The sequence below is a fragment of the Cyprinus carpio genome, chromosome B9, assembly GCF_018340385.1.
Source record: "Cyprinus carpio isolate SPL01 chromosome B9, ASM1834038v1, whole genome shotgun sequence".
In the NCBI taxonomy this organism is placed as follows: Eukaryota; Metazoa; Chordata; class Actinopteri; order Cypriniformes; family Cyprinidae; genus Cyprinus; species Cyprinus carpio.
Genome location: NC_056605.1, coordinates 13,152,100 through 13,180,032, shown reverse-complemented (window position 1 = coordinate 13,180,032; position 27,933 = coordinate 13,152,100). Strand labels below are relative to the sequence as shown.

General features: G+C 35.8%; 2 protein-coding genes across 2 annotated transcripts in view; one reads left to right on the top strand and one right to left on the bottom strand.

Annotated features, from left to right (window-relative positions):
* LOC109096295 (acid-sensing ion channel 4-A-like) overlaps nt 1–10,911 on the top strand; it is a 72,739-nt gene extending 61,828 nt beyond the window's left edge. The window contains 10 exon segments of the mRNA XM_042731032.1: nt 1,542–1,686; nt 1,926–2,053; nt 3,351–3,504; nt 4,431–4,484; nt 6,275–6,428; nt 6,537–6,628; nt 7,278–7,357; nt 7,596–7,668; nt 7,671–7,714; nt 9,295–10,911. Coding sequence (XP_042586966.1) covers nt 1,542–1,686; nt 1,926–2,053; nt 3,351–3,504; nt 4,431–4,484; nt 6,275–6,428; nt 6,537–6,628; nt 7,278–7,357; nt 7,596–7,668; nt 7,671–7,714; nt 9,295–9,411 — 1,041 coding nt within the window. The 3' untranslated portion in view covers nt 9,412–10,911.
* Nucleotides 10,912–14,486: 3,575 nt separating this feature from the next.
* On the bottom strand, nt 14,487–25,769 carry LOC109096685 (chondroitin sulfate synthase 2-like). The gene is made up of 4 exons (XM_019110321.2): nt 25,247–25,769; nt 22,602–23,166; nt 17,610–17,792; nt 14,487–17,366 (listed from the first exon to the last, which is right to left on the bottom strand). The coding sequence occupies exons 1-4, from the start codon at nt 25,537–25,539 to the stop codon at nt 16,104–16,106; spliced, it is 2,304 nt and encodes a 767-aa protein (XP_018965866.2). The 5' UTR covers nt 25,540–25,769; the 3' UTR covers nt 14,487–16,103.
* Nucleotides 25,770–27,933: the final 2,164 nt, after the last annotated feature.

Genomic DNA, 27,933 nt, shown 5'->3' with positions numbered 1-27,933 from the left:
TATTTCTGTTTAGCTTTTTTTTAATTCCTGTTTTAGTACTTAAGCTTAAACTTATTTTAAGTTAGTTGCCAAAGCAAAATTTTTAAATTTTAATTTTTTTTTATTTTATTTTTATAATTTTATATTTTATTTGATATATTTATTTATTTTTAAAATTAAGTTAAATATTTATATTTTATTTAAGCTCTATTCAATTAACAAATAATAATAATAATAATAAGTTTTAGTTAACAATAACAACATTGTTTGGAGCTTGACAGCAGTCTAGTCATTTTGTCTAGACAAAAGGAGCTAAACATCTGCTAAATGTCTTGTGAAAGAAATCCATAGAGGTTTGGAATGGTATGTGGTGGAATAAATGATGACAGAATTATCATTTTTGTAAGGAACTATCTCTTATTGATGGAGACATCAGCCAGCATCCCTTGTTGGGACCAGAATCCAAAACACAACATATATTGGAGCCCAGCTATATGGGCTTTTCACAGTGCCAAGAGTCTTTCTCACATATCTTTTTTCGTTGTCTCTGTTTTCAGTCAATCCAACATTTTAAGCTTTGTTTTTATTTGTGGTAGTGATCCGATTTGGCGTGTTAGCTAAAGATTGAAACCAAAAACATTCTGAACAAAAGGTCAGAAAGAGTTGGTCCCCGAGGACTGAAGCAAAAACCTCAATTTCTAGATCTTTCATGACTGTTTTTTTTTTTAGTCTTTTTTTTTTTTGAGTCACTGGACACCAATTTAGAGTTCTTCTTCATCCATCTGTGCTTTTTGTTGATCCATTTCCTCCTGACATTTTTTTTTGTGGTTTTGTCTTTTAATTTTGAGTATTTCATTACTCAGTCCTGTGCGTCAGCCTGCAGAGTACCTGAATAATAGTCTTTTTGTTACTTTTACTTGAAGAGAGAATGGTCTATAAATAACAAATTGCATTTTTATTTTTGAGTGGCTGTACTTTATGTAAGGATATTAAGTCCAGTTTCAGAAGTTATTGCTTTTGATTTTGTCTTCTCTTATCAATATTGCCCATATGGAGCAATTATTTTAATATGATGATTTCATTGTGTAGGCGGATATGTTTCTCAGAATGTGGACTATTCATTTTCCTCTTGTTTGAGGAACAAACGCATTGCATGATAATGCAGTACGGTTTGTAGAACTGTCTCTCGCTCTTGTCAAAATTAATATGACAGGAATGAGACAGAGAAAACATTGTTTGTTATGCCACCGAATACAAATGCCCACTGACAGAATGATAAATTGTCAAATTTTTAATCAGCGTCTTTTTTGGTTTTTCATTTGAGTTGGAAAATCTTCTATGAAGATTTGAATGCGTCAGAACTTTTGAAGTTTAAAGTGACCTTTTCCCCAATTAATCCTAAGCGTCTTAAAAGGCATCTCTTTGAGGGATCAAAAGGTTCATTTTTAAAGTATTAAATCAAAAAGAAACAAAGGTTATGTTTTCCGAAGATTGTAGCTTGTTGTGGCCTCCTCAGTAAGAGAATATTACATTTTTAATTAGTCACTGGTGTTTTTTTATAGGTCTACACAAGATACGGGAAATGCTATACTTTCAATGGGAACAAAACAACCTCCAGGAAGACTAAGCAAGGAGGGATGGGAACGGGACTGGAGATCATGTTGGATATCCAGCAGGATGAATATCTACCTATCTGGAAAGAGACAAGTGAGTTTATAAAGCCACACAGAGATGATTTCTAGTTCGAAAGTTGCAAAGTCATTCCATATTTTATGGTGCTCAGATCTGTTAAGATAAACATGTTTAAATTCAAGGTTTATTTGTGATGATGTTTTTCCCATTTATATTGATAGCGGGATATGTGAGGCTTATCTTTGTGTTATCGTTCATATTGCTGGTTGTGCTTTCTTACCCTGTCTCGCTCATCCTCTTGTTATTTTTTGCAGATGAAACATCTTTAGAGGCAGGAATCCGTGTTCAGATCCACAGTCAGGATGAGCCGCCCTACATCCATCAACTGGGCTTTGGAGTCTCTCCGGGATTCCAGACCTTTGTATCCTGTCAAGAGCAAAGGGTATAACCCTTCAAATTACTCTCACATTTTTCAGTCTAAGTTCCACCTATAATGAAATCAGACCATCCAAGTACAGTACCATCTAGTCACATCAACATTCCCCCAATTGTTAGATAGCTTAATGGTCTAGTATTCTATCATTTACTCACCATCATGTTGTTCCAAACCATACATGTTTTTTTTCTACAAAAGTAGATTTTTAAAATAACTGTTACACAGCTCTTGCCATACAGAATTCCAGAGAAAACATGCTGTTTCTTGTTATATTAAAAATAGGAGCCAGTAAGCAAGCAATTAGCAGAGGAGAATTTTTTTGCAAGTGTGAAACACACTCAGAGTTGAGAAAGTGACTGGCAGTTGAAGGGTCACCAAGCTTGGGAAGTTGAACTATAAATGTTTATATCACAGTATTTCTATATCCATTCAAATGTCCCTAACTGACTTTTAGTAAACTGGCTAGTAATCTGAACTCTGACCTATCTGTGTGCTATATGATATCAAGTTTATTTATTTTTTCTTTTTTTTCAGGAGAATTTAGTATATTGAATAACTAAAATTAATAAACTATAGTCCTGAAAGATGAAACAGAAGTAGCAACCTTTTTTTTCTGTATTGTAACATCCAAGTGAAACCGATTATTGTAAAATAAAAAAGGTAGGTTGGGGACTTGGTCCTATCCATCAGTTGTTGACTGTCTAGATGGTGGCAGATCTGAATGCAAGCTTGTAGGGTGGGTATAAGTGGACTAAATGATTGGAGAAGTCCAGCATTTTCCATGACTGACCATTTTGATAAAATATTTACGAGAAGAAAAAAAATTGGAACATATGCATGGTTGAATCTATCCAAAATATAAACAATAACATGCATTCAGAAAATAGATAAGGTGAAGTGCATTCAAAAGTACTTTTACACTACAAACACAACATTTTGTCCTTTAAATATCTAAATGTGGGCGAAATGCATTCTTAAAACTGTCAGACTGGTTACACGATCAATCCCGTGCTTAAAAATGAGCACTGAATGCAATATTCTTGTTTCAAAGGCAAGCCACTCATTAAGCTTTCCTTCTGTAAATCAAGCCACATACAAATAAAATTGTGCTCTTTTGTCAGTCACTTCATTTTTTATGCTCTTTTAAAATGTGTGAGAACACTGCTTATTTGCATACTTAATTTGCATGCACTAATTCTCTCTTTCTTTCTTCTCTCTTGCTCTTACAATCTCTCTCTGTCTGTCTCGCTCTCACTTTATCTCCCTTGTTCTCTTCACTGCCCTCTCTCTCTCTGTGTGTAGTTTGACCTACCTGCCCCAGCCTTGGGGGAACTGCCGCTCCACCAGTGAGCAGATGATCCCAGGTTACGATACCTACAGTATCAGCGCCTGCCGACTGCGCTGCGAGACTCTTGAGGTTCAGCGTGTGTGCAAATGCAGGATGGTGCACATGCCGGGTAACGCTACACCGCTGCATTCATTTCCCACTCAACCTAATCAGCACGCTAATGTATTCTGCTAATTGCTAAAATACTAAATGAATAAACTCTTCTCATCTAATTTGCTCCAGGCAGTGGAGCCGAAAGCTTAATGCAAGTCTCTAAATTAACTTACTGTCTAGTCACACAATACGAGGAGCTGGGGTAGTTCATTTGGCATTTGGAGGGAAAATTCAGATGATCGCAGTCCGATAGCAATGAGGAACCTTGGCTTGCTAATTCATTGCATTTCACTCGAAGCAGTTGAAAAACCACGGAAAAAAGCAAATACCTTTATTTTCTCGACAATGTATAGACTTGTGGAATCTCTCTGTTCCCAGAAACCTCTTTTCTAATTAACTCCACCACACCTGAGTTGTTATCAGTGTGGCTCACAGAGATCATGTGACTGTTGGTGGCCGGGCTCTAATGGAAGCTCTGTGCTTCTCCTTTAATGTTCCTAAATCAATCTCCCATAATGCAAATTGAAAAGAGAGACTCTTCCAAAAGCATTTACTCAAAGGCCATTTTCTCTTAGGTGCCATGTGTATTTCCTCGAACCGTTTGCTCTTTTGATGGATTCGGGTGGCGAGGATTGTGTGTCGATGAGGGTTTGGGTTTTAAAGACTTTATAAATGTGCCTTTGGGGAGGGTTTGGATCAGTCCATTTTGGGGCAATGCAATTAGGTCTAGACTGATGGTCATGAGGGAGGCGTGGTGTGAAAGCGAACCCATCTCCCTCAGTCACAAAACTGCCATCATTTTAGGATGAATAACAAAGCAGAGGCACGCTGTCTCTTTCTCTGCCTCTCACTCTCTTTCTTCCTTGGCTGGCGGTGAAATAACAGCAATCATTTTCCTCGTCCTCGTGATTGATCAGAGTCATTATGTATTTTGTTTCTCAGGAGATGCCGATATCTGTACTCCCAGCAATATCAAATGTGTGGACAAAGCACTTGGTAAGCAAGCATTTTTCATTTTTGCTAACGCCCTTGAGTGTAATATCTCTGGAGGTAGTGGGCACGAATAATTAAATCCCAGATAAACAGATGTTTCTGTGCGAGGTCTGGGGTGGGAGACACGGGATTACTCAGTCAGTCCATGGAGGAGAATCAGTGCTTGGACATCCCTTACAGAGCAGCATTAACCTGGAGATCCCTGCAGTGCATTACCCTCTGATACCCTCATGGCGTTATCGCCCGCTGTAGGTGTCTTGTTCCACTGATTTTATGACACTCGTAAATGGAGCGACTCATGAAAAGTTGATGATGAGAGATGTATCGGTACAATTATGATAGTCCTTATCTAATAAGCCAGAAAATTTAATTATCTCCGCAGTCAAAAGGAAACCCGACCCCATTTAATGGGTGGTTGAACTAAATCCAGATATATTTTGAAAGAATGGATTGTCCTACCATTCATTGGATTGACTTATTCAAATAGTCAAAATGAAATCTCTACAAAGATAGGTTACTTTAATTATTTATTTTCTGATATAAATATATCACATGCATAACAACACAATATAACCTATTAACACATTTTAAAAAGTTTGCTTAAAATCTGATCTAAAAGCACTGAGATTCATATATAACTTCAAAAATGTCACAGATTCACTTTAAATCAGTAAGATTTTTTTTTTTTTTTATTAAATACTTTTATTCATCAAGGATGCATTAAATTAATCAGAAGTGAATGTAAATGTATTTATAATGTTACAAAATATATATATATATATATATATATATATATATTTTTTTAATACTTTCTAGTTGGAAAGAAATGTTAAGGTTTTTTTTTTTTTTTTTTTGTTTTTTTTTTTTAAATATCATTGATAATAATGAGAAATGTTTCTTGAACACCAAATCAGCAAATCAGATGTGACATTGAAGACTGGAGTAATAGCTGCTGAAAATTTAGCTTCGCCAACACAGGAATAAATTACTTTTTAAAATATAATAAAAATATATTACAATTGTAATATTACAATTATAATACATAATATTTATATAATTTTTATTTTTATCAAATAAATCAGCATAAGAGATTGTTTTAGAAACATTAAAACATATTTCAGACCACAAACATTTGAATGGTATTTATACATACTTAATATGCACTCTATATGAAATATGATGATACAGCTTAATTTATAAGGCTGTTTAACAAAATATTGCCCATCTTAATAACTTCAGTGTAGCTAGCTGTACTAGTAGCTTGTAGGGTGCGTAGAGACTTTTTTAAAAAGGTAGTTGAACTTTAAATTATGAGAAGCTTGATCAATTTCAAAGTACAGGAGCTTCCCCAAAACTGCTACATCTGCATGTAATGTAAATCAAATAGGCGATGTTGTGACTTGTCTACTAAATTTTATTCTAAAAAAAGAGGGAATTAATGTTAAATATGTGGTGCATTCTGTGTACACTCTGCCAAATTTATAAGCATGAGTGTGTGTGAGTGTGTGTGCTCTCTTCTGGATGCCCTTCAGAAACCAAATTAAATCTGAACAACATGCTGAGTGTGTTTCAAGCATCTTATGGATGATTATTTAGCACTGGTGTTATCTCTCCACATTAGTTTGATGAATGAAGAATGGCTGTGCAGGTGTGGGCTGGAGCACCTGCTCTCTCTCTCTCTCACACACACACACACACACACACACACACACACACACACACACACACACACACACACACACACACACACATCTGTCTGCTGCTCTAAATTGACGTGTGTGTCCTCTTTGCAGCACTGCTACAGACAAGTTCAGGTGACACATGCTTGTGTGAAACTCCCTGTAACCTGACACGCTATGGTAAAGAGCTGTCCATGGTTAAAATCCCCAGCAAAGGCTCAGCTCGCTATCTGTCTAGAAAATACGACAAAACTGAAGACTACATCAGGTGTGGCAACCTTTCCACCTTCAATATAGTTCAAAACAGATGTAATACTGCACTGATTCTGAAAATATATGATTTATACACAAATGTTTTATTGTCCTTTTGTTTTAGAGACAACTTCCTTGTTTTGGACGTTTTCTTTGAAGCTCTAAATTATGAAACAATAGAACAGAAAAAAGCTTATGACGTTGCAGGATTATTAGGTGGGTCTTATGCTTAATTTTTCCACTTCATTCAATTTTCAGTGCACCTAAACATGAGCATTTCTGAGCTTAAATCGATAGGAAATTAAAATTTATTTATAATTTTTTTATGTACATTGTCTTATTGTGAAGTTTATTGGTGCACATTCTTCCCAAGAAACAAAATGTTTGACTTTGTATAATTTTGTATAATAATAATAATTATTATTATTATTTTTAATTATAAGAACTTTTTCTTTCTCATAAATGACTTCAAATCATTTCAAACCACACAAGCTATTGGATCACCCAAAATCTTGTTTCAATTTTAGTACTATTTATATACCATTATAGTATTTCTTAATATTTTTAATTAGCTTTTATTATATTTTTAATGTTCATTTTTATTAGTTTTTTTTATATTTGTATTTAGCTTAAATGTATTTGTATTTCAGTTTTAGTTATTTTAATACTTCAACTTTTAAGTTGTTCATCTAATATTTTAGCTTTATTCCGATTAAAATAACAATTTTTTAATACTTTTAGTTAACAATAACAACGTTTCAGTCAGAAATATGGCATATTAAATAAGATGTGTTTCAAATGACAATTTATGTTGAAGAAAATGTGCAAATCATTCTTACTCATTCTTATTTGTATCTGTTTTCAGGGGACATTGGTGGGCAGATGGGTCTTTTTATAGGAGCCAGTGTGCTCACCATCTTGGAGATTCTGGATTATGTATATGAGGTAAACATGCATTGTTTTGGCCCCCTTTTCCAATTCCACATCCATTCATTTTAACTAATAGCTCTTCTCCTGCAGTGTTTTTTTTACATTGTGAGCAGTATTTCCCATAAGAGCCGATAAGACCGGACCTCTGAGCTGAGCTGCAGAATTGCTGATGCTGCTAAACTCTGTTTATAGCCCTCATTTGTCCTACTTTCCCTCCTGCCCTCTTCACCCTGACTCCCCCTCACTTTCCTAGGTGATCAAACACAGGTTGGAGCGTTTGCTCAGATCACAAAGAGAAGACAAAAAGCAAACCCAGCAGCAGCAACAGCCAGCACAGTCGCCACAGTAAAGCTGGAGGAAATGAAAGTTAAGGTGAGCCACATGCTAATCTCTGGAGCGTTAGTGTTAGGATGCAGCATAGATCAACTAAATAGGAACAAAGCCCAGAGGGAAATATAACATCAGCAGCAGGATATTGAGCCATGATTGGGATGCCAGGCTGTCTGCTTAGACCAGGATTGGATCAAATCTCCTTTGTTCTTATTGCAATCCGATCTTCTGTTCATGGAAGAAGAACACAGTTGTTGGCAGAGCACACTGTATTCATGAGAAACGGAGTATGCTCAAAACTAATTCGATTCAGCACATGGCCAGTGGATCCTGACCCAAGATTGTTCAATCATTATAAAGTTGCCAATTCCAGCTCTAAAATATCAGTCATGCTGAAGCCAGTGTGAAATAGCCGATATATAGGCTATACTGACCTGTGACCTTTAGTATTATTAATTAACTTCCTTTGTAGTATGCTGAACAATGTTGTTTTTTTTTTTTGTTTTTTTTTGGAATTACATAAAATGTTTTTGCTATCTGTCAGATATCACTGAATGAGCTCTGTGAAATCACACCTCTCTGTGACAACCTTAGGTTCTGTAACTGTACCATAATAGAATTAAAATAGCTGATTTTAAACTCGTAATTTTATGATTAATCTTAAGAAAATACGCACACACACACACACACACACACACACACACACACACACACACACACACACACACACACACACTCAAAAGTTTGGAGTTTGTAAGATTTTTTATGTTTTTAAAAGAAGTTTTTTTTATGCTCACCAAGACTGCATTTATTTCATTAAAAATACAGTAAAACTGTGATATTGTGATATATTACAATTTCAAATACCTGTTTTCTATTTGGATGAATTTTAAAATGTGATTTATTCCTGTGATGGCAAAGCTGAAGCTTCAGCAGCCACTACTCCAGTCTTCAGTGTCACATTGTTTTATTCTGAAATCATTTTAATATGCTTATTTGCTGCTCAAGAAACATTTCTGATTATTGTCAATGTTGCAAACAGTTGTAAAACTGCATATTTTTTATACTTTTTCCAGGATTCTTTAATGAATAAAAAAGTAAAAAAAAAAAAAAAAAAAAACCAATATAAACAATGTATTAATTTCTTTAAAAAAATAAATAAATAGTGTATTCTTTTTTTCTGAAATTTTCCTTGCACACTCCAAGGATTCATGGACTTAAATAGATTGTCCATTTCAGTTCGATAGGAAGCAGCTTAAATTACTTACAGCAATTTTACTTCACATGAACAGCTTATGATGAATATATGAGACTATGGCAGAATACTTTACATTATGATATTATTAGTTAAAACATTCATGGTGTCTTTAATCATGATACTGTTTCCACCATTTGATAGATGCAATAAGCCACTCAAGGTGGTGCGTAACAGTGAGTTTACCATAGCTAAAGGGGATAAACCACTGTAACACTCAGCCTCGAGTGGATTTTCACTTTATCACAACATAGATTAAACATTGAGTCACAGCCTTAGTCATAAGAGGCGTTTTATTCCTAACCCAACAGTGTGTAAGATGTGGCATCCTTGCAGAATCCCGTCTGACATTCTCTGTTCCTGTCAGGATTCTGGCGAGATGAGCCGGAGCCACTCAGAGGGTGCTTATGCTAACACCAATCTCCCAAATCACCATCACCACCACCGTACCCACCACCGAGTGTTCGAAGACTTCGCCTGCTAGGAAGACTCATCTGGCGGGTGGGTCTAGTGCTGTTGACGTCTACAGAAAGAGTTCTCTCAGTGCTGAAGGTGGGCTCAATGAAAGACCCTCAAATCTCAGCGCTAATCTCTCTCGCTGTCACCAGTTAAAGCTACAGCCAAAGCCGAACTCTAAACCCTCGCTTCTAGGTACGGATCGGACATTGCGGTCCAGCAGGAGACTCTCTGAAATCCTGTCCATCCCCACCCCCCACCCGCCTCCTATAGCAGGAAGTGACATCAGTGGCAACTCTATGATTTCTACACTGAATACCTTGGTACTGGGCCTCTACTATATCAAGGCATAGACTGCATGACATCTAGAGCCACTTTATACTCCAGATCTTGTTTGAAGCATTACATTCTTTATATTTTGTCAGCTGTTAGAGTTTTATTCGGTGAGTTCTCATCTTGTGAAATATTATAATTCAGATTAATCTACAAATGTAAATGATGTATTTGAATCATGGCTATCAACCCTTAGGCTCCAGAGCATAAGAGAAATAACTTTACTCTGGTATACTCTTTCTCTGAAATCATGGGGACGGTGTAGAATAGTTTAAGTGTTTCAGAAAAGTAATATGTATCCATCTCTACTGGATATGTCTTATAAATGTTTCCTTTATCTCAAATGGTTTATGATTAAGTTAACTTAAAGTATATTGAATAATTCAAACAAATTTTGTAATGTTATTTATAGAGCTGTAACGTGTGAGTGGTAATGGGTGTCATTAGCGGTAACAACATAATCTTCTGTGAGGTTACTTCCCAACGGAGAGCCAAATGATGTGTACAGTAAAGCCCACCAGCCCACCAGAGCCATTGCGGTAACCATATGGAAAAGGTTTGTTTCATCCATCCATCAGCTGATGGATCCACTCTCCCAGATCTCCCAAAAGTGTTTAATGAAACAGACCTTATGTTCCTAGTTTCACTTTTGAATGAGACAGAGTGCAGCGGTTCCACAGAGAATGATAAACCGGGTTTGCTCAGCACACTCACAAAGTATGAGAAATCTGATGCACCGCAGCGTATGGCTTCATGTTTAAAAGTCAGTCGATGAGTTTTTCTCAGGGTTCTTAGCTGCGAAATGTCTAGCGGTCTCTTTGACAAAAGGCCAGATGTGCAAAGCATTTCAATCAGAAACCACCAGCTTTTCTGTGTGCAAGAACTGACATTCAATGACGTTTCAAAGATGAAAAACGTTTCCATTTTACTGTAGCTCCAGTTCTAATAGCGTAAATACCAGTATTGAATCTGTGGTTTCAAATATGGCTAATATTACTGTAAGTCAACATTGTAGCACCCCTATCTTTTTTATTTTGGGCCTTTTGGAAATGCATTACTTTGTAATCAGACATTTCAGGTGCAGTTCTTGTATAATTAATGTCTGATGACTTTATTAGCTTAATGGGTGTTATAATTTATGATGATGTGTGTAAGACTTCATTGTTTAAAAGTTGTGCTATTAAAATGAGCAGAAATCATATATATATATATATATATATATATATATATGCACACATATTCATTCATATAAAATATACAAATACACACACACACAAATAAATGATTTATATAGTACTATATCTTATATAACATTGCACACATATTCATTCATATATATTGTGCTAAGTTTTCTCCTGCACATTTAGTACTCATTGTCTAGACATATTTTCTTTTGTTTACCTACATTCACAAACTACAGAATTCTTTTATAAGTGACACAGCTGTGTATCCTCTGTAGATTAGTTCCTCTGTTGGGTAGATTCTGTCGACAAGAAAGATTTAGCATTTTTATATCTTCTGGAGTGCATCTCATATCTGGATGTCATATCAAAAACATGCCGCATATATTTCATCCATATAAAAGTAATCATGGCTAATATGGGCTTTAAATATTCATAAAACTGTATCACAGTGGCATTTTAAAGGTTCCCAGTCAGAGTTTTGATGGCACACTGAGCCAGTTATGCATAATAATACAGTTTAATGTTATAAATAACTGTGCTGTCAGCATTGGAAGCAGAAGGGCTGACATACCAGTGCATGTCCAGGAATTGCACTGGAACAAATCACTCAGATTTGATTTGGCATTATCTGTCAACCTCATGCACTCATGCATAGTTGTATATTTCTGCATTCGTGGCCTATCTTACCTGTGCAGAAGGAATTGCTCCAAATGTTGAAATGCAATTGCGTGTGCACGACTCACAGGTCTTTTCAAAAAGGACTATCTTCCAAAGTCCTTGCCATTAGTGTGGAAAGTATTTTCTTTATAGCAAATTGCAGTGATCTTGTGCAATTCAAAAGGCAGATCTCTCACACTAATTAAACGTTTCTCCATACTGAGGTCAGTGTTGCACCATTGTCAAGCAATTAACGCAACTATCTTTTCCTAAATAGATTGTATTTATTCATGATTTCTTACAGATTACATCATTTTCTTGAAATACTCCAGGTGGAAGATTATGAGAGAGAAATAGAAGAGAATGTAGAAAGAGGAAAGGGAAAAGAGAGAGCAATATCGAAGGCACAGCAGGAACAACCGGAGCAACTTGTGGTTTGGGACAATGTCCAATTCCACCCTGTAGCGCTGGTGCGTGAGTGGATTAAAAATCACCCACATTTTGTTATAGTGTTTCTTCCAGCAAAGTCTCCATTTTAAAATTCAGTTGTAGAGTAATCCATGTGGGGATGGAAAGAGTTTTTGACCACAAGTTCTATGACAAAGTAACTGGATTTAAATGGATTTAATATTAAAACCTTTCTTTTCTTGGCTCCATAACTTGGAATGCTTTACCAGTGTTAAATTATTTTAAAATTCTAATTCAAAGCCGATTCTTCATTTGTGAAGTTTGTACAACCCTTGCCTGGTGTTTAGATGGCTGTGTTAGTTGTTTTAAATACTGAGCTTAGTTTGGAGAAAAAAAAAATTGATCCAGAAAACTGGAATGTTCCTTCATCTGATATTATTTCATCTTCAGATGTCAGTTCCATTCTGGTCCAAATGGTCTATGTGTTTATTTTTAAAACTGTGCTATGCTGCTTTAACTTTGACGTGCTGTTCTTTTCCTCCCGCTTTTGCCAGCCAGACCACCATTTAGCTCCGAGTGGGGGCCATAAAACGAGGCACTGAAGCAGCATATAGTGCAAAAAGACTGTTGAGATTTCCACACGATTAAAGGCATCAAGACTAATCAGGCTAATTACCCATTACGCTCCAGAACCTAATGGACTGTATACCAGACTACAGAGAACACATAATACAGTTTGTACAAAGGTCTGCTGTTATGACCGCGGTTTCTGTTAGAGCACATTTTATAAATGTAATAATGGTACGTAGCTACTGGAGTCCAAAAATAAAATCTTGATAAATGAATCACTTCGGTTCTGGTCACTGAGATATAAGCACTCCACACCATGTGCTTTTTGATGGTTTATGATTTCACTGAGAATGCTGGACATCTTAAAAGAATGTTCTGGGTTCAATACCAGTTAAACTCTTGACAGCATCCGTGGCGTGCTGTCAGTTACCATATAAAATTATGTTGACTTGTCCTTTTAGTTTATAAAAACAAGAACAAAATGTAAAATGTTAAAATCACTTATGTAATGCATAACCCTAAAGCTAAAATTATACTTGAGACAACATTACAGCTTAAACAACAAGCATTTCTTTGTTATTTAGAACCATATCTCATGAGAAAAAAAAATAAAAATTAAGACAAGCAGCAAAATTACTAAAAAACAAATGTTGAATGAAAATAAAAAGAAAAATAAAAAAACAAAATACAATTAAACAAAACAAAACACACCACAGTTAAGGTAATATAATCTAGATTTCAACTACAAAGTCCAACATGAAGCAGTTTTAAGTTCGTGTTGAAGGGATAAAAAAAAAAAAATGTCATCATTTACTCATCCTCATTTTGTTCTAAACCTATATGACTTTATTTCCTCTGTAAAACACAAAAAGATATTTTGTAGAATGTTGGTAACCAAACCGTTTTGGTGTCCATTGACTTTGACAAAATGTAGTTTATGTTCCACAGAAGAAAGTAAGTCATAGTTTGGAATGTGAAGATTCAATTCAAAGTTATTTTAAGGTTCAGTTCTCCCTATTAACAAACCATTAACTATGAATTTTGCCTCAAACTCCTAATTTGCTGCTTATTCACAGTAAGCTAGTTGTTGTTTAGGTATTGGGATACGGGATGTAGAAAATGGTCATGCAGAATATGTGCTTTATAAGCATTAATAAACAGCCAATATGTAATAATAAGCAACTTATCAATAAAGAAAGAATTGGTCCCTATACTAAAGTTAATGTAAATTATTTCATTTTGGGGTGAGCTGTCGCTTTAAGATGTTAATCATGCTGGGTTTAAATATAAATTTGTTGTATTCGTTAGTAAATGAGAGTGTATTGCTGAATCTCTTAAGAGTCTGTCACCTACAGAAATTCAAAAAAGAGAGTAAAAAAAAAACTATTCCTGTTAGATATCAAATCTTTTACTGCTGATGTGTTTCATACGTTTTAGTCTAATCTTGTGCTCAAGACCAGCATCCCACTGATAATGATGTATCACAATGTCTGGAGTGACAAAAAATGCAAGTGATTGTTGGACGTAAATTGTTATATAAGTGAGCTGCTGGGGAAAAGTTAGGCTGGAATAAAACTCCAGTGATGTAAAAATGAGTGGTGTATAATTAGATACTGCTGACTTCGGCTGCCTGGTGCTTATATGGGTTCACTCTGTGCCCAAAGGCAGTGTGTGTGTGGTTCGGGGCTCTAAAAGAGAGGACATATAAATAGAGGGGGAAAATTTACAGCATCTCATTAAGACTGATGTTGAAATCTGGAACCTATCGGTCTTGATTTGTAACCTTTGATTTATGCTGCAGTAACGGTCACAGAAAAATATATGCACTTAACTGTCTTATTGGTTGCTTTAGTGAGAAAATCTGACCTGACAATAAATATCAAATGCTATATAAACAGCATCAAGAAGTGGCCTGATGAAAAGAGACAAGCGCTCATGTTTATCCGAGGCCAAAAATAAAGTCTTTATTAAACATTTTGTACAATATTATTAAAACAAAATACAATAGATTTATAAAGAATATTTATAGTGAAAAAAATCCACAAAGGTGAGGTTAAGAAACAGCCCTGTGAAAGTATACATATCCGAGAGCAGGTAATCCCATGCTCCTTTGCTGACCCCTAAAGGCCAGTAGCGGCTTTAATCTGTGCTCATTTTGTGATGCTCATGTTGTGCATGTGTCATTTAAAAATGTACAAAACATATCACGGTGTAAAACCTATTTCACAGCTCCTGTATGCAAAATCATTTGATATCCAGCATCATGATATTGTGTAACAAAAGTCACTTTTGTAAAATGTTGTCAGTGTACTGCATTAAGATTATGATTGTTTAAATAAAAAAAAAAAAAGCAAAATATTTTCAACACAACACTAAGTAAACAGTAAACACGTGTACCAAGAAATAGGGACAAAAAAAAAGACCCACAAAAATAGATACAGGCTTTATACACTCACTTTGCAAAACAAACAAACAAATCTGAATTATCTTATATAACCCAATATAATGTCACAAAAACACATTATGTTTTGTGAAGTGTTTGGAATGGTACGTAATGGAGGCTCTCTGTAGTGCATCTTCAGAAATGTGTTCAATAGATGCGCTTAACTCATCTGGAGTGTTTCCATCAGCAGGCTCTAAGCAGACTCAATACGCTACACCATCTGAACAGTAATGCACTAGTATTGCACTCCTCTCTGGTAGACAGCACAGGAACTAACTATAACCATGTAATGCACCCTATAATCTTTCTAGAACAGAATGAAATGCTTTGACAGGCGTATTGTGCATCATTACTGATATACGAGAAAGACTTGCAATGAAAGTATTAGTGCAAATGTTAACTTGTTTCATCAGAAAAAAATCTCTTCGAGGCGGTTTCAATGGTAAAAATATTTTGTGTTCTGCTGCTCAGAATTCAAGCATAAATTACATACAGTATGGAACCACGCCGGTTTAAACACTTTGGACAAAATAGTGTTAGAATAAACGGTCTCAACATTTGGTTTTTGGCACTAATGGTCAATAAGACAATGATTTTTACCTTAGATTTAACAAGCTAGCATTAGAGGGTTAATAAATTTGGAGTGTGAACTGACTGAAGCATTTCAACAATAATAAACCCATTGTTAGAATCTAGATACGGTTCCTTCATACAACAAAAACCCTGTTACAGTAAACGAACATTAAAACTCTTTTAAACAAATCTGCTTGAGCAAAAGTGTCTGTGATGACAAGAAAAAAAGTGTTATGAAGGACAGCATATTTTTGAAGGCACGGCGATTTAGATATGTTACGGTAGTGATCATTTCAACAGCTAACAGCTGCTTGCTTTAAGAGCCAACATAAATCACTCTGCTCCAAAGAGAAAGATAGCAAATCATAAATCCCCTGTTGTCACAAAAATCGGTTATTTTTAAATAGATTTCAAATGTTTTTAGTCTTTCTTTTGGTACCGACAGCATTTTTGATTGCCGGCACTGTGATTCCACAGACCGGCTACTAGTGAAGCATCAGCCCAATGGACGTTTACACCTCTCAGTCATCTCAAGATCTTCTGGGTTTGGTTTTAAGTACTGTTGCCCTGTTCCTGTTCAAACAGCAGCATGGCGAGCTGAGAGCGTGATCCGAGGCTGTCCAGGGTGCTCTGCATGCACCTCTGGTAGATATCTTCACTAAGACGAGGATTACATGGCTGGTAGCTGTATTTCTGATGCAGGGCCGGCTCCACTGCTCGGAAAACATGAAGGCCAGAGTATTTTACAAACATGTCATATATGTCCAGGTTCTCCAGGATCTCCTCGTTTTCCTGGACATCTGAAGACATGTGTGTCCGAGTCGCCATGTAGTCTGAGTTGTAGAAACATGCTTCGGTGAAGGAGCTGCGATCAAAGTGGCCGGACTCTTTGACCAAATCCATTGTATTGGGAAGAGGCTGGTTATGATAGGCAATGTTGGGATTGTAGTATTGGAAATGGATGGGAAAAAACACCTGCCAGTTATTGATGGAGTTCATCCGACAGCGATTGAGGAACTCCGAGTTGATGTTGGTTTTCACAGTGGCGATGAAGAACAACGTGTCAACCGGGTGTTTCTTGGAGATGATATCCATAAACTTGATTTGAGAGGGACTTTCACTTTTAACGCTGATCCAGGGGATTCTGACCGTTGGATACCGGTGCTCGTAAGCACCGATTTGCGATTTGACGCTGGCGAAGATGTCATTCTGGTTGACTTGTTGGGCCTCAATTGTATTGTAGATAAAGAAAAAGGTCAAGATGGCATTCTCACTGGTTTCAAACGCATTTGTGGCGTACACTTCCAAAAACTGCTGAACTTGGTCTCGGTCTTGAAGAGTGACGGGGAGGATGATATGGACTCGAGTTGCTTCTGTAACATAAGGCATGGGGATGATCTCAATATGACTGAGAGGCCTCACCAGGTGGACCCTCTTGGTGATGGAGCGACTGTGTCCTTTCTGGTTAACCACCTCCAGCTGGAGGTCCAGGGTGTACTCCATCCCTCTGGTGGGGTCGAAGCGCCTGTATCCGTTAATAAGCTGCTGCTTCTTCAGGTGCAGAACGGGCTTGTACTTCTTGTTCAGCTCACCCATAGCCGTCTCAATGACGTCAGCTACATCCAGTTTATCGATTCCACGGAGCTCGCATTTCGGAGAGCCATCGATGCAGGAGTACACCTGATCCTCGTTGAAGTAATCCCACCGCAGGACCTCAAAACGTGTCTTTGGCTCAAAGGGTGGATTGATTCCAACTGGCCACAAGGCACTACGGTTGCCCTCGAAAGCCACCACACTCACATTTTTTATTTCCGCCTGTTAAAAAAAAGTTGAGAACAAGGTGTGGGATACGATTAAGCATTTTAAAGATATTTTATGAGCAGATTATTACCTCCATTTGAAAATGCACATTACCGTAACACTTGAAAGCGCTAGCAATTTTACACACCCTTACAAAAAGCCCATAATGAATCACATTACTCAAAAGGTCAAAGGAAAAAAACATTTCTTCTCAGATTGGCTTCAGTATTAGTCAGCACAGGTTAAGTATAAGGGTACCTGCAGTTTTTCGATTTCCTGATATGTCTTCTGCAGCTCGATCTCAGTGAAGTGTTTGTGAAGTCTGTACATCTGCTCTGGATCAGACACTGGGTGGACGGTCAATGCATTCTTAAACTGCACATTATCTTCCTTACTGGGGTCAGAATATTTTCCCATTTCATAATAATAATACTTCTGCCCCTGAGAGAAAAAATAAATAAATAAAAGTATGATTAGTGAAACGTCTTCATTCATTTTATTTATTTATTTACATTTGGATGACCTTTGCTGTCATCTAGTACTCACTTAAAAGAAATAAAATGCTCACTTAAAGGGACCCAAAAATGAAAATTGTGTCCCCTTTTACTCGCTTTCAAGTTGTTCCAAACCGGTTTCTTTTTTTGAACACAAAAGCAGGTATTTCGAAGAATGTTGGTAGCCAACATTTTTGGGTGAACCATGCTTTTAAAGCTTTAAAAACGCTAATAATTTAACAACACTGTTAAATGTAATCTGCCTAAATTCAATTTGTACCATTTAAAATGATTGTTATTTTTTATTTTGAACTTTAGACGCAACATTTTTATCGGTTGCCAGTCATAACATAAATAAAAGTACTGGCTTATCTGTATCAGCCAGAATTCAAATCGTGGTGCATTCCTTTAGAAATCAATGTTTAAGGAAAGTAAATGCTTCCACTTTTGGCCCTGCAGGAGTACTGCTCCATAAAAGGATGAAGGGGGCACTAGAATGATGTGTTGAGAGAAAGGAGGTGCTTTGACGGCTAAGGCAGAGGTGGATTTATAACTGGATGAAATGCCAAAATGGAGACAGTACATCATGTTTAGTGTGTCTGATCCACTGTCTCTCTCCCCAGTAGCTCCACACTGACATCCAGACATCTAATGCTTCTCTGATGGATTAATAGAGGTCTCAGTACCTGTTTCAAAAACAGATTAACCGGAGGACCCCAGACTCCTCCAAACAAAAGTGTGACATATGGCTCAGACTCTAAAGGTGAGATTCAATTTTGAGTTGTGATTCTGTCTGGGCTAAAGGTGCCAAAGCTCAATAGCATGGTTTAAGAGCAGACAAACAAAAAGTTGTTATTGTTAACTTATCACAAATTCATGTGCTTAGTTGTGATGAATTCATTTAACAAGATGCATGAGTCTGCTTGAGCTGAGTCTGAAATGTGTAACTTTGGACAGTTTTTCTTTGAAACATTCTAGCTTCCAAAGTCCAGTACAAATTTTAGCAGGTGTTTATACGAGCTAAATGAAAGACCACTGTAGGAAATTATAGCCTAAGAAATTATACAATAAGAGATTTTCAGAACTGCTTAAACCACAAAAATGAGAAAGTGTGAGGTCTATGTAAAGACTGCATTAAAGGCATTTAGTCCATTTCTGGGCAAATGACACAGCCCTTATTTTATATCTAGATCTAGACAGTTCAAACAGACAAAGAATTGAACACACCAAAACATTTCCTTCATTGAAAAATAATTTAGATATGTTTGTGGGAGATTGAAAGTCAAAAAGCATGCATACATATCAAGATCTTGCATTGTAGCTATAATTTAAGGCATTTGTAGTAAAAACTGGTAGAAAAACCATACTAACCCGCTGCATTTAGAAACCATATGCATTCCAATAGATGAAAACTCTATTACAACATACCTAAAAATAAATGATTCCCAAAAGCACATAAAAAAATCTTTACCATGCTTCACATTTCCTTTAGTCCTTTTTAACTCCAGTAATAGAAACAAAAACAAGACAGTGCTGAACACACTATCTAGGTGTGCAATGGCCAGTGGGGTGCAGACAGTAAGCCCCTGAGCCGATTAGACCACAGTCAGAGAAAAGTGAATCTAATCTGATCAAGCTATTAAAAGAACAAGAGAAAACACTAAGCCACAATTTGCACATTCTAAACGAAAACAGTCACATAAACAAACCTAAAAACGTTCTACAGTATTTTTAAAATGTACAAGTGAATGTCAACATTTATAACACAGTTAAGTAGTACTTGTCTTGTATTTAATAATTCTTTTAATATTGACTGGTTCAGTGGAAAGGAGTTAACTAGAGTGAGTGATGTTTAGGGATGTCCAGACATTTTTGCTAGAAAACTGATGGATCATGAATTCTTGCCTTTTTTATTTTTAAAGCTTGTGTATATTTTAGACTCTTTCTTGCTTACGCACTGCCGAATTCCCAGACAGGCTCTGGGCAAACAGGGATCTGTGGATGCAGAAACAAAGCAGCTGACTTACATCACCTCTAACCCAGAGAGAAAGACAGGAGAACTAAGACCTTTGAGATCCAACCTCTGTCTACGAGAGTCAGAAGAGACAGGTATTTCAGGTGAGAAAGGCCATGATGCCATATTACCATTGGAGAAAAATAAATAAATAAATAAATAAATAAGCATTCCAAATGAGTGCTGTTTTGCACAGTTTCTGTACTTGAAGACGGTGGGAAGAGCGACTAGAGCGAGTCTTGAATTAAATTCCAGCAGATACTGGCAGTGAGCGTAAAGACCTGAATAGAGGTGAAACTTCAGACGTAGCGCTGACTGACAGACTAAAGCAGCAGACTGGAGACCTTCCCTTTAATTGCTGAGAGCAGCAGCATATTTCAAAGGAGACTTCTGAATCTTGTCTTTGGTTGTTGTATACGTGTGCTGGTGAGTTGAAAGGCAGTGAGATTTAGTTTCATCAAGAATAAGGCCCCGTTGGGTCCCACGCAGTAAGAGTGAGACACACTACTAGTATGGCTGAACGATATATCGTTATCGTATCTAGATATGAACTTTCAAGATATTACTATCGAAAAAAGCAATGATATAGACGATATAGATTTCCCCTCTCCGCGCTCGCCCTGCATACAACTCTGGCAGTCACAACAAACATCAGTTTTACGAGTGCCCTTAAATGCACCGCTAAAGCCAGCGCGCACACACTACCAGGGACGTGGGAACTAATATTGTGAGAGGGGGGGCGGCGTTTCCATGGTGACGCGTCATTGCTTGTCACGTGACACACCGCAGCAGCAACAGCGCTGAATGAATGATGATCTGCTTTTATGTCATTTTTCCTTTTTTATTCAGAATATTCACAAATGTGTTACTTCTCCCGAAATACTTAAAAGTAAGTGGCTGGTGAACTGGGAATAGAATAGAGTAAACACTGAAGTTACTTACACAATGTGTATCTGATATGAATAAAACGTGTCGAATTATAATGGAAAGGATTATTATTACCTCTTCCATAGACAGTGTGTATTTTACAAACTCTAAATGTATTGTTTTTTTAGTACTTATGTGAATTTATATGTTTGAAAACTAAAATAAACAGTATGTGGTTGAAAACACTGAAAAGTTGTGATATATGACAGCTCTGAGCGCGCCTGTCTCTGGCTAAATTCAACATTTGAATTTAGCAGTTGATCATGTGATGCACTTGATCGTACGCTCCAGGGACCAGCCTAGACTGATTACACCTGTGTGATCGTACGTGCGAAAGGCTTAAAAACAATACATTTTCTGACACAAAATTTTGAAATGTAGGCTTAAATCAAACACATTTTAATTCAGATTCTGTATTTATATATATAAACTATATATATGTATATGTATATATATATATATAATACATATATATATATATAAAAAAACAACGGAAAATAAAAAACAACGAACAAAACCCCCCCCCCCAGCTGCCTGACCCCGAGAGGGGTGGGGAAAGGGGGAGGGGGGCGGCGGTATTGTATCGATATCGAGATATCTGGCATAAAAATCGAGATATGAAATTTTGTCCATATCGTTCAGCCCTAACTACTAGTATAAAGCTGTCTGTCATCAAACACCGCAGGTTTACTATTGGGAGTCTCTCTCTAAAAATCAAGGCCACAGAGATGGAAATTACAGACACTGATCGCTCATTCAAATAATGTGTAGTTGAAAAATGTCAACCATTTTTTTTTTTCCAATAACACCAAGTTCTACAATTTCACATTCACAGACATTTATCAACACAATTATGATTATGTGTGGAACTAGAACAAAGATAATACTCATTATAGAATTAGACTCCTCGTAAAATGCCCTAAACACCATCATTACACTTTCTTCCTTTATGATTAGTGTGTGATGTGCCAAGAAATATGTCATTGTTTTTAAGCGCACTTTAAACTTTGATTTTAGTGAAACTACAACAAAAATGTCATGTAAATGCTTTAGTCAGAGTGAAATTGGACCAGACAGGTTTTGGTGAAGTCTGACTAATAGAGCTGGATAATGCGATTGTAGCTCAGCTTCCAGGATGTAAACATGTTAATCAGACTACAGTCGGCCTCAGCGATGCGCACTTGCTCTGAAAAACAGAGGTGATGTGCGGTGTGTATTTAATCTTTTAAATATATTTGATTATGTATTGTCATGTATTTTTGGAAAGAAAGACTGTAAATCAACAGCTGTACCTTGATTATATAATTGCACATGTAAACATACTCATTGTTTTGAGCCTTTTTTATGTATTTAAACAAGACAGGAAAAGAAACAAGACAGGAAATGAACTCACATGAGCTTAACATGTTGGAGTATGTTAACTGTCTTAACTGTCTTGGGTCTTAACACAGCGTTACATGTTTTAAATAGTGTCATAATTAAAATAGGGTCACAGGTCTGGAGCTACTCTACCATTTAAAATATATATATATATATATATATATATATATATATATATATATATATATATATATATATATATATATATATATATATATATATATATATTTTTTTTTTTTTTTTTTTTTTTTTTTTTGAAAGAAATTTACTATTTTATTCTTAATTAATCAAAACTGTCAGTGAAGACATTTATAATGTAACAAACGATTTTTATTTCAAATAAATGCCTTTTTTTTCAACTTTCTATTCATCAAAAAGAATCCTAAAAAATGCATCATATTTGTAAACTTCCACTGAATGCAGGACTTATCTCACCTCAAATTCTTCCACGCAGTTGGTATCAGCGTAGTCAATGATGCATCGGCCAAGCCACTCGTCATGTTTGGCGTTGAGGATGTCGTTCCTGCAGTTCTCCAGGAAGGGCTGGAGCCTTAGCAGAAGACTGCGGGACAGCAGGTATCCAAAACCCCCATAGCAATACCGCCCCTGCATCTCACCTCCGATGAACTCTTCAGGGCTTCCCATATACAGCACCCTGTCCATACTTAAGTGTTCCACCAGAGCCTTGATACGATCCGCCTGAGTGTACGTGTCGTCCTGGGCGAGGTAGAACCAGTCGTACTCTGTGATGTAGTGTTCTAGAATGTACTTGATGGTCTGGAACATGTTCCAGATGAGGCGTTCATCACCATGGGTGACCACAACCATCCCGTGGGGTATCTTGCGGCTTCGCGTACCAGTGAAGAACACAACATTGTCCAGATGGTGGCTGATGGTGCGGTTGACGGCCACACCTAGAGTGCTGATGGTGTTTTTGGAGGTGAGTATTCCCACAAAAAGACGCTCTCGGATTCCCAGCTCTGTGCTGATGTATTTTGCCCTGCGGAAACAAACAGATCACTACAATTTACAACTCATGATTGTGCAGCTCAGGACTGCAACTTTGTCATTGAGATGTTTAACCACACAGCTACACGGAAGCCTCTTTCCACATCAGATTAAAAAAAAAAAAAAAAAAAAAAAAAAAAATATGGGATAAAGTTTTAAGAAGAAATTTTTTTTTTAACCTTTTGCAAGTTTGCAAATTGCAAGTTATAAAGATGCATTTATGATTTATAGTGTCACAATTATGAGAAATAGTTGCATTAAATTTTCAAACTAAAACTAAACAGGAATTTAATATATTAAATATTTATATTTAATAAAATATATTAACAGTTTTTAGGTCTAAAAAAAAACAAATAATAATACTACTATCACAATTATATACTTTATACACATTATAATATAGCTACATTTACATTAAATTAAGACTGAATAAAGTTAAATATAATTATAAGATGAAAAACGTAAACAAAATAAGAAATGTGTCTGAAACTGCTAAAACTAAAACAAATAAATTAAAGCTATATAGAGAAAAAAATGACAAAAGCACATAGCAAAATTACTCAAATTAAAAGTGAAAATATAAAAATAAAAGCTAATTCATAAAAAAAACACAGAACGAACCCAAATTTGCACTTACAAGAAATAATGTGAGCTATAAAGATGCAGTTTTGAGATATTTGCAATTATAAAAAACAATGTCAGAAGTTCAACAATTAGAAATAATTATTATAATATAAAATATAATTTTTATTTATTTATTTATTTACTTTTTGGGATAAATTTAGCAGTCAACTATAAGGATACAGCTTTGTGAACCAGTGCCTGGATGAAGAGGTATGAGGTCAACGTGAACCTAACTGATAACCAAAGACAACTGACCCTTACATGCTATGGGATTAGTTAACTATAGTCTCTAACCTTCCTAATTTACCTCTGGGTATTGTAAGTGTTGACTGAAATAGAGAAATGAGCACCATGGGAGCCACCCTTAAGGATTAAAGAGTTCACAATGGGACATATTAAATGAAGGAGATTGTGGGAAAGAAAAAAAAAAGAAAAAAGAAAAAAAAAACAGTTACAATATAAGCCTGCCGCAGGCGTGTTTCATCTAATTCCCATGAAACAATATTCAAATACCTCTCAGTGTTTGTGCAATGACACTGAGTCATTGACAATCTTGTTGCAAAATTCTTTGAATAGCAAAAGCAATCTGTAATTGTCAAAGCAGAAACCACCAGGCGTGAAGTGTAGAGGTTTGAGTCACGTAAGCAGAAGTTAAATCCAAACTCAAAGCTTTGCGTTTTCCAGTAAGAGTACTATTTTTGTTTTGTCTTCATTAAGAGAAGAAAATAAAGTACAGTTTACATTTCCACTGGCTGAAAACAAAGTGATTTTGTCAAAATGTCATTAGTATGAAAGAGTGTTTAAAAAAAAACAGTTGCTACTAATATGAATAATGTTAACATTTTAGGCCAGAATCCAACTTGCTTTAATTTTGAGGAAGTCAACATAAACATGACTGACTTCCAACACGATTAACGTAACAAGATTAACCTTGAAATACATGGAAACAGCCAATCCCAGCAAAAGTAAACAACACCTTATATGTTTTTGTGTGGTTCTTTTATTGTTTTTACAAGTTAATCATTAGAGAAATGTTATCACAGACAGAGAACCTTGTATATATGACTTCCTATTTACAGCTGTCGTTCATAATAATAATAATAATTACTGTGATTATACGTTGACCTCAACCCTACTCCATCCCCTACATATGGGCTATTTTAGATATAATTAAGACATAATCCCCAACAGAGGTATTGATTGTCTTTTGGGGACACTTCTTGGAGAACTTCTGTCTCTACTAGTATAAACGTACACAACGGTGTTTCAAAATTAAAAAATGCCCATCATGAAGGCCAAAACTGTCACATGTAAATAACGTTACAGGCAGTGATGGAATCGACTCGCCTAGATAATTATTCCTTAGGTTTAACTAATTATATGGTTTTATTTTTTGACGCTAACCACGGTATAAAAGACAGACGAAGCAGCCTAAGTGGTTTGTCTACCTGAAAAGTTTCTTGGGCTGAGACTGTTTGACTGGTTTATATGGGATTATTCTCGGCTGGAAATCCTCCTCCTCCTCCTCACCATCATTCCCAGTGGAAATGGAGTTGGGTCTCCGAGCTCCTTTCAGACTTCCATCCTGGGATGAAATGATTCCTTCATCTGCTATGGTATTAATATCACAGCTCTCCTCTACCCAGCTCACACTCAGCAAACTCAGAGTAAATCCCAGCGAGATCCCGATAATAACCGGGCCGATCGGCCTTAACAGACCGATCAACATAGAAAACCTCATTGCACTCCGACTACTGGTGCCGTACACACCTCCTTTAAGCGCGACCTTCTCAACAGAATAGCGCACATCAAGAAAACGTCTCGATTGCTAACGGAAACGCATTGGACGTATTCTTTTCCTGTAACTGAATCACCTTGCTCCAAATTATTGAGGCAGTCGTACGTGTCAGAGGTTGTCGCTCCTCCCAGAGGAACTCGAGCGCCCCGCCCACAAGATCAAACGTCATTACAAAGAGCCGGGGCATCCCTTAATGGGCGGAGCCGTCCCGCTTGCAATCCAATGGCATTTTAAAGCCGATGTCTCTGTGTTATGACGTTTGATCATTGAAGCTATGCGGTCCCTTTGAAAAGCCAGTGAAAATTCAAAATGGTAACTTAAAAAGAATCTTGGTCGCAATGCCTCTTAATAAACATATATATATATATATTCTGTCATGAGCTCGGGATCAGTTATGTTCACTTCTTGTGCTCTAAATCTTATATCATGAATTATATTTTTCCACTAGAGGGCGATGTAGGCTCATATTTGACCATACGTTGTTATAAGTAATACATATACATATATATATATATATATATATATATATATATATATACATATATAAATACATATATATATATATATATATACATATACATATATACACATATATACATATATATATATATATAATAGTATATATATATACATATACATATATATATATAAATATATAAATATATATATATATATATATATATATATATATATATATATATTTAGTTATAAACAGCATAACTTACCTACCAATGCCAAGAATAATGATGGTAATAATAAAAAAAATGGCTTATTATTATTTTTATTGGCACTGGGGTACTCATCATAGTGCCATACGTACTTTCCTTATGACATTTAAAAGCAATTATTAGACCTGTTTCAAGCAATGACGAATGCAATTGCAATAGAAGGTTTTTTTTTTTTTTTTTTTTTTTTATAAATACCTTGACATTTGAGGTTTCTAATAGGATACTTAGTTTTGTATGTACATGCATCCTCACCAGTGTCATGGTAGCATGAGTTGCTTCAACTGTGGCAGTTACACAAGTATTTTCTGGTCTTTTCTGTTATGCAGTGATTTCTGAGCTCTGTAACTTTTAGTAAATAAGCAAATATACGATTAATATATATTAAACACATAATGGGTGCATGAAAATATATTTCATATATACACTTAACATATAAATATATTTAATAACCCTTGAGGTATATGAAGCAGGTCGAGAGAGAGGGATCTTTTAAAGTTTGAAATTATGACTAAACCTTTCTGAGTCATAAGTCATCAGTCATAGGAAAAATTGTATGACGTACTTTTGGCTTGGAGGGGATAAAGACACACAGTAATTTTGTAAATGAGTTATAGATTTATTTGTTTTTGTTGTTTTTGTTTGTTTGTTTAATCTTTGTTTATGCTTTTCTGACCCTGGATCACAAAACAATCATAAGTGTAAATTTTTTTGAAATTGAGATTTATACATCATCTGAAAGCTGAATAAATAAGCTTTCCATTGATGTTTGTTAGGATAGGGCAATATTTGGCTGAGACACAACATTTGAAAATGTGGAATCTGAGGGTGCAAAAAACTCAAAATATTGAGAAAATATAAAAAGTTTTTAATGTTGTCCAAATGAAGTTCATAGCAATGCATATTACTAATCAAAAATTAAGTTTTAATATATTTACAGTAGGAAATTAAAAAAAATATTTTCATGGAACATGATCTTTACTTAATATCCTAATGATTTTTGGCATAAAAGAAAAATCAATTATTTTGACCCATACAATGTATTTTTGGTTATTGCTACAAATATACCCCAGCGACTTAAGACTGGTTTTGTGGTCCAGGGTCACAAATAAAAGACGATAGATAGATAGATAGATAGATAGATAGATAGATAGATAGATAGATAGATAGATAGATAGATAGATAGATAGATAGATAGATAGATAGATAGATAGATAGATAGATAGATAGATAGATAGATAGATAGATAGATAGATCATATTAAACAATTTATATATCAAAGCATTCCAATAAATATCTTTTAAATATCCATGATTTGAAGTTTGAACTCTACAGTAACTTAACATGAGCAAAATTGTACAAGACCCACCCAAATCTCTCTGACACATCAGACACAAACACACTGAGTGGAAACAATTTCTTTACGGGCTACGAAAACCCCAGAGGGAATGTTTCCCTCACTGAGCTCTTTGTTCTAAATAGATCAAGGGTGTGTTAGATTTTATCAAGCATATTTGCATGTTTACCTAAGGACGACACATCACAGTGGAAGCCCTTTCCTTTGGAAATCACAGCACTTCACCTAGTTCTGCTGATCTGAGTGGGAAACATG

Excerpts from the sequence above, each read along its gene's own strand:
- LOC109096685 (XM_019110321.2), bottom strand. The coding sequence starts at position 25,539 with ATGAGGTTTTCTATGTTGATCGGTCTGTTAAGGCCGATCGGCCCGGTT. Across the intron at positions 23,167-25,246 it reads CAGCCCAAGAAACTTTTCAG|GGCAAAATACATCAGCACAG; the intron begins GTAGACAAACCA and ends TTGTTTCCGCAG. Across the intron at positions 17,367-17,609 it reads AGGAAATCGAAAAACTGCAG|GCGGAAATAAAAAATGTGAG; the intron begins GTACCCTTATAC and ends TTTTTTTAACAG.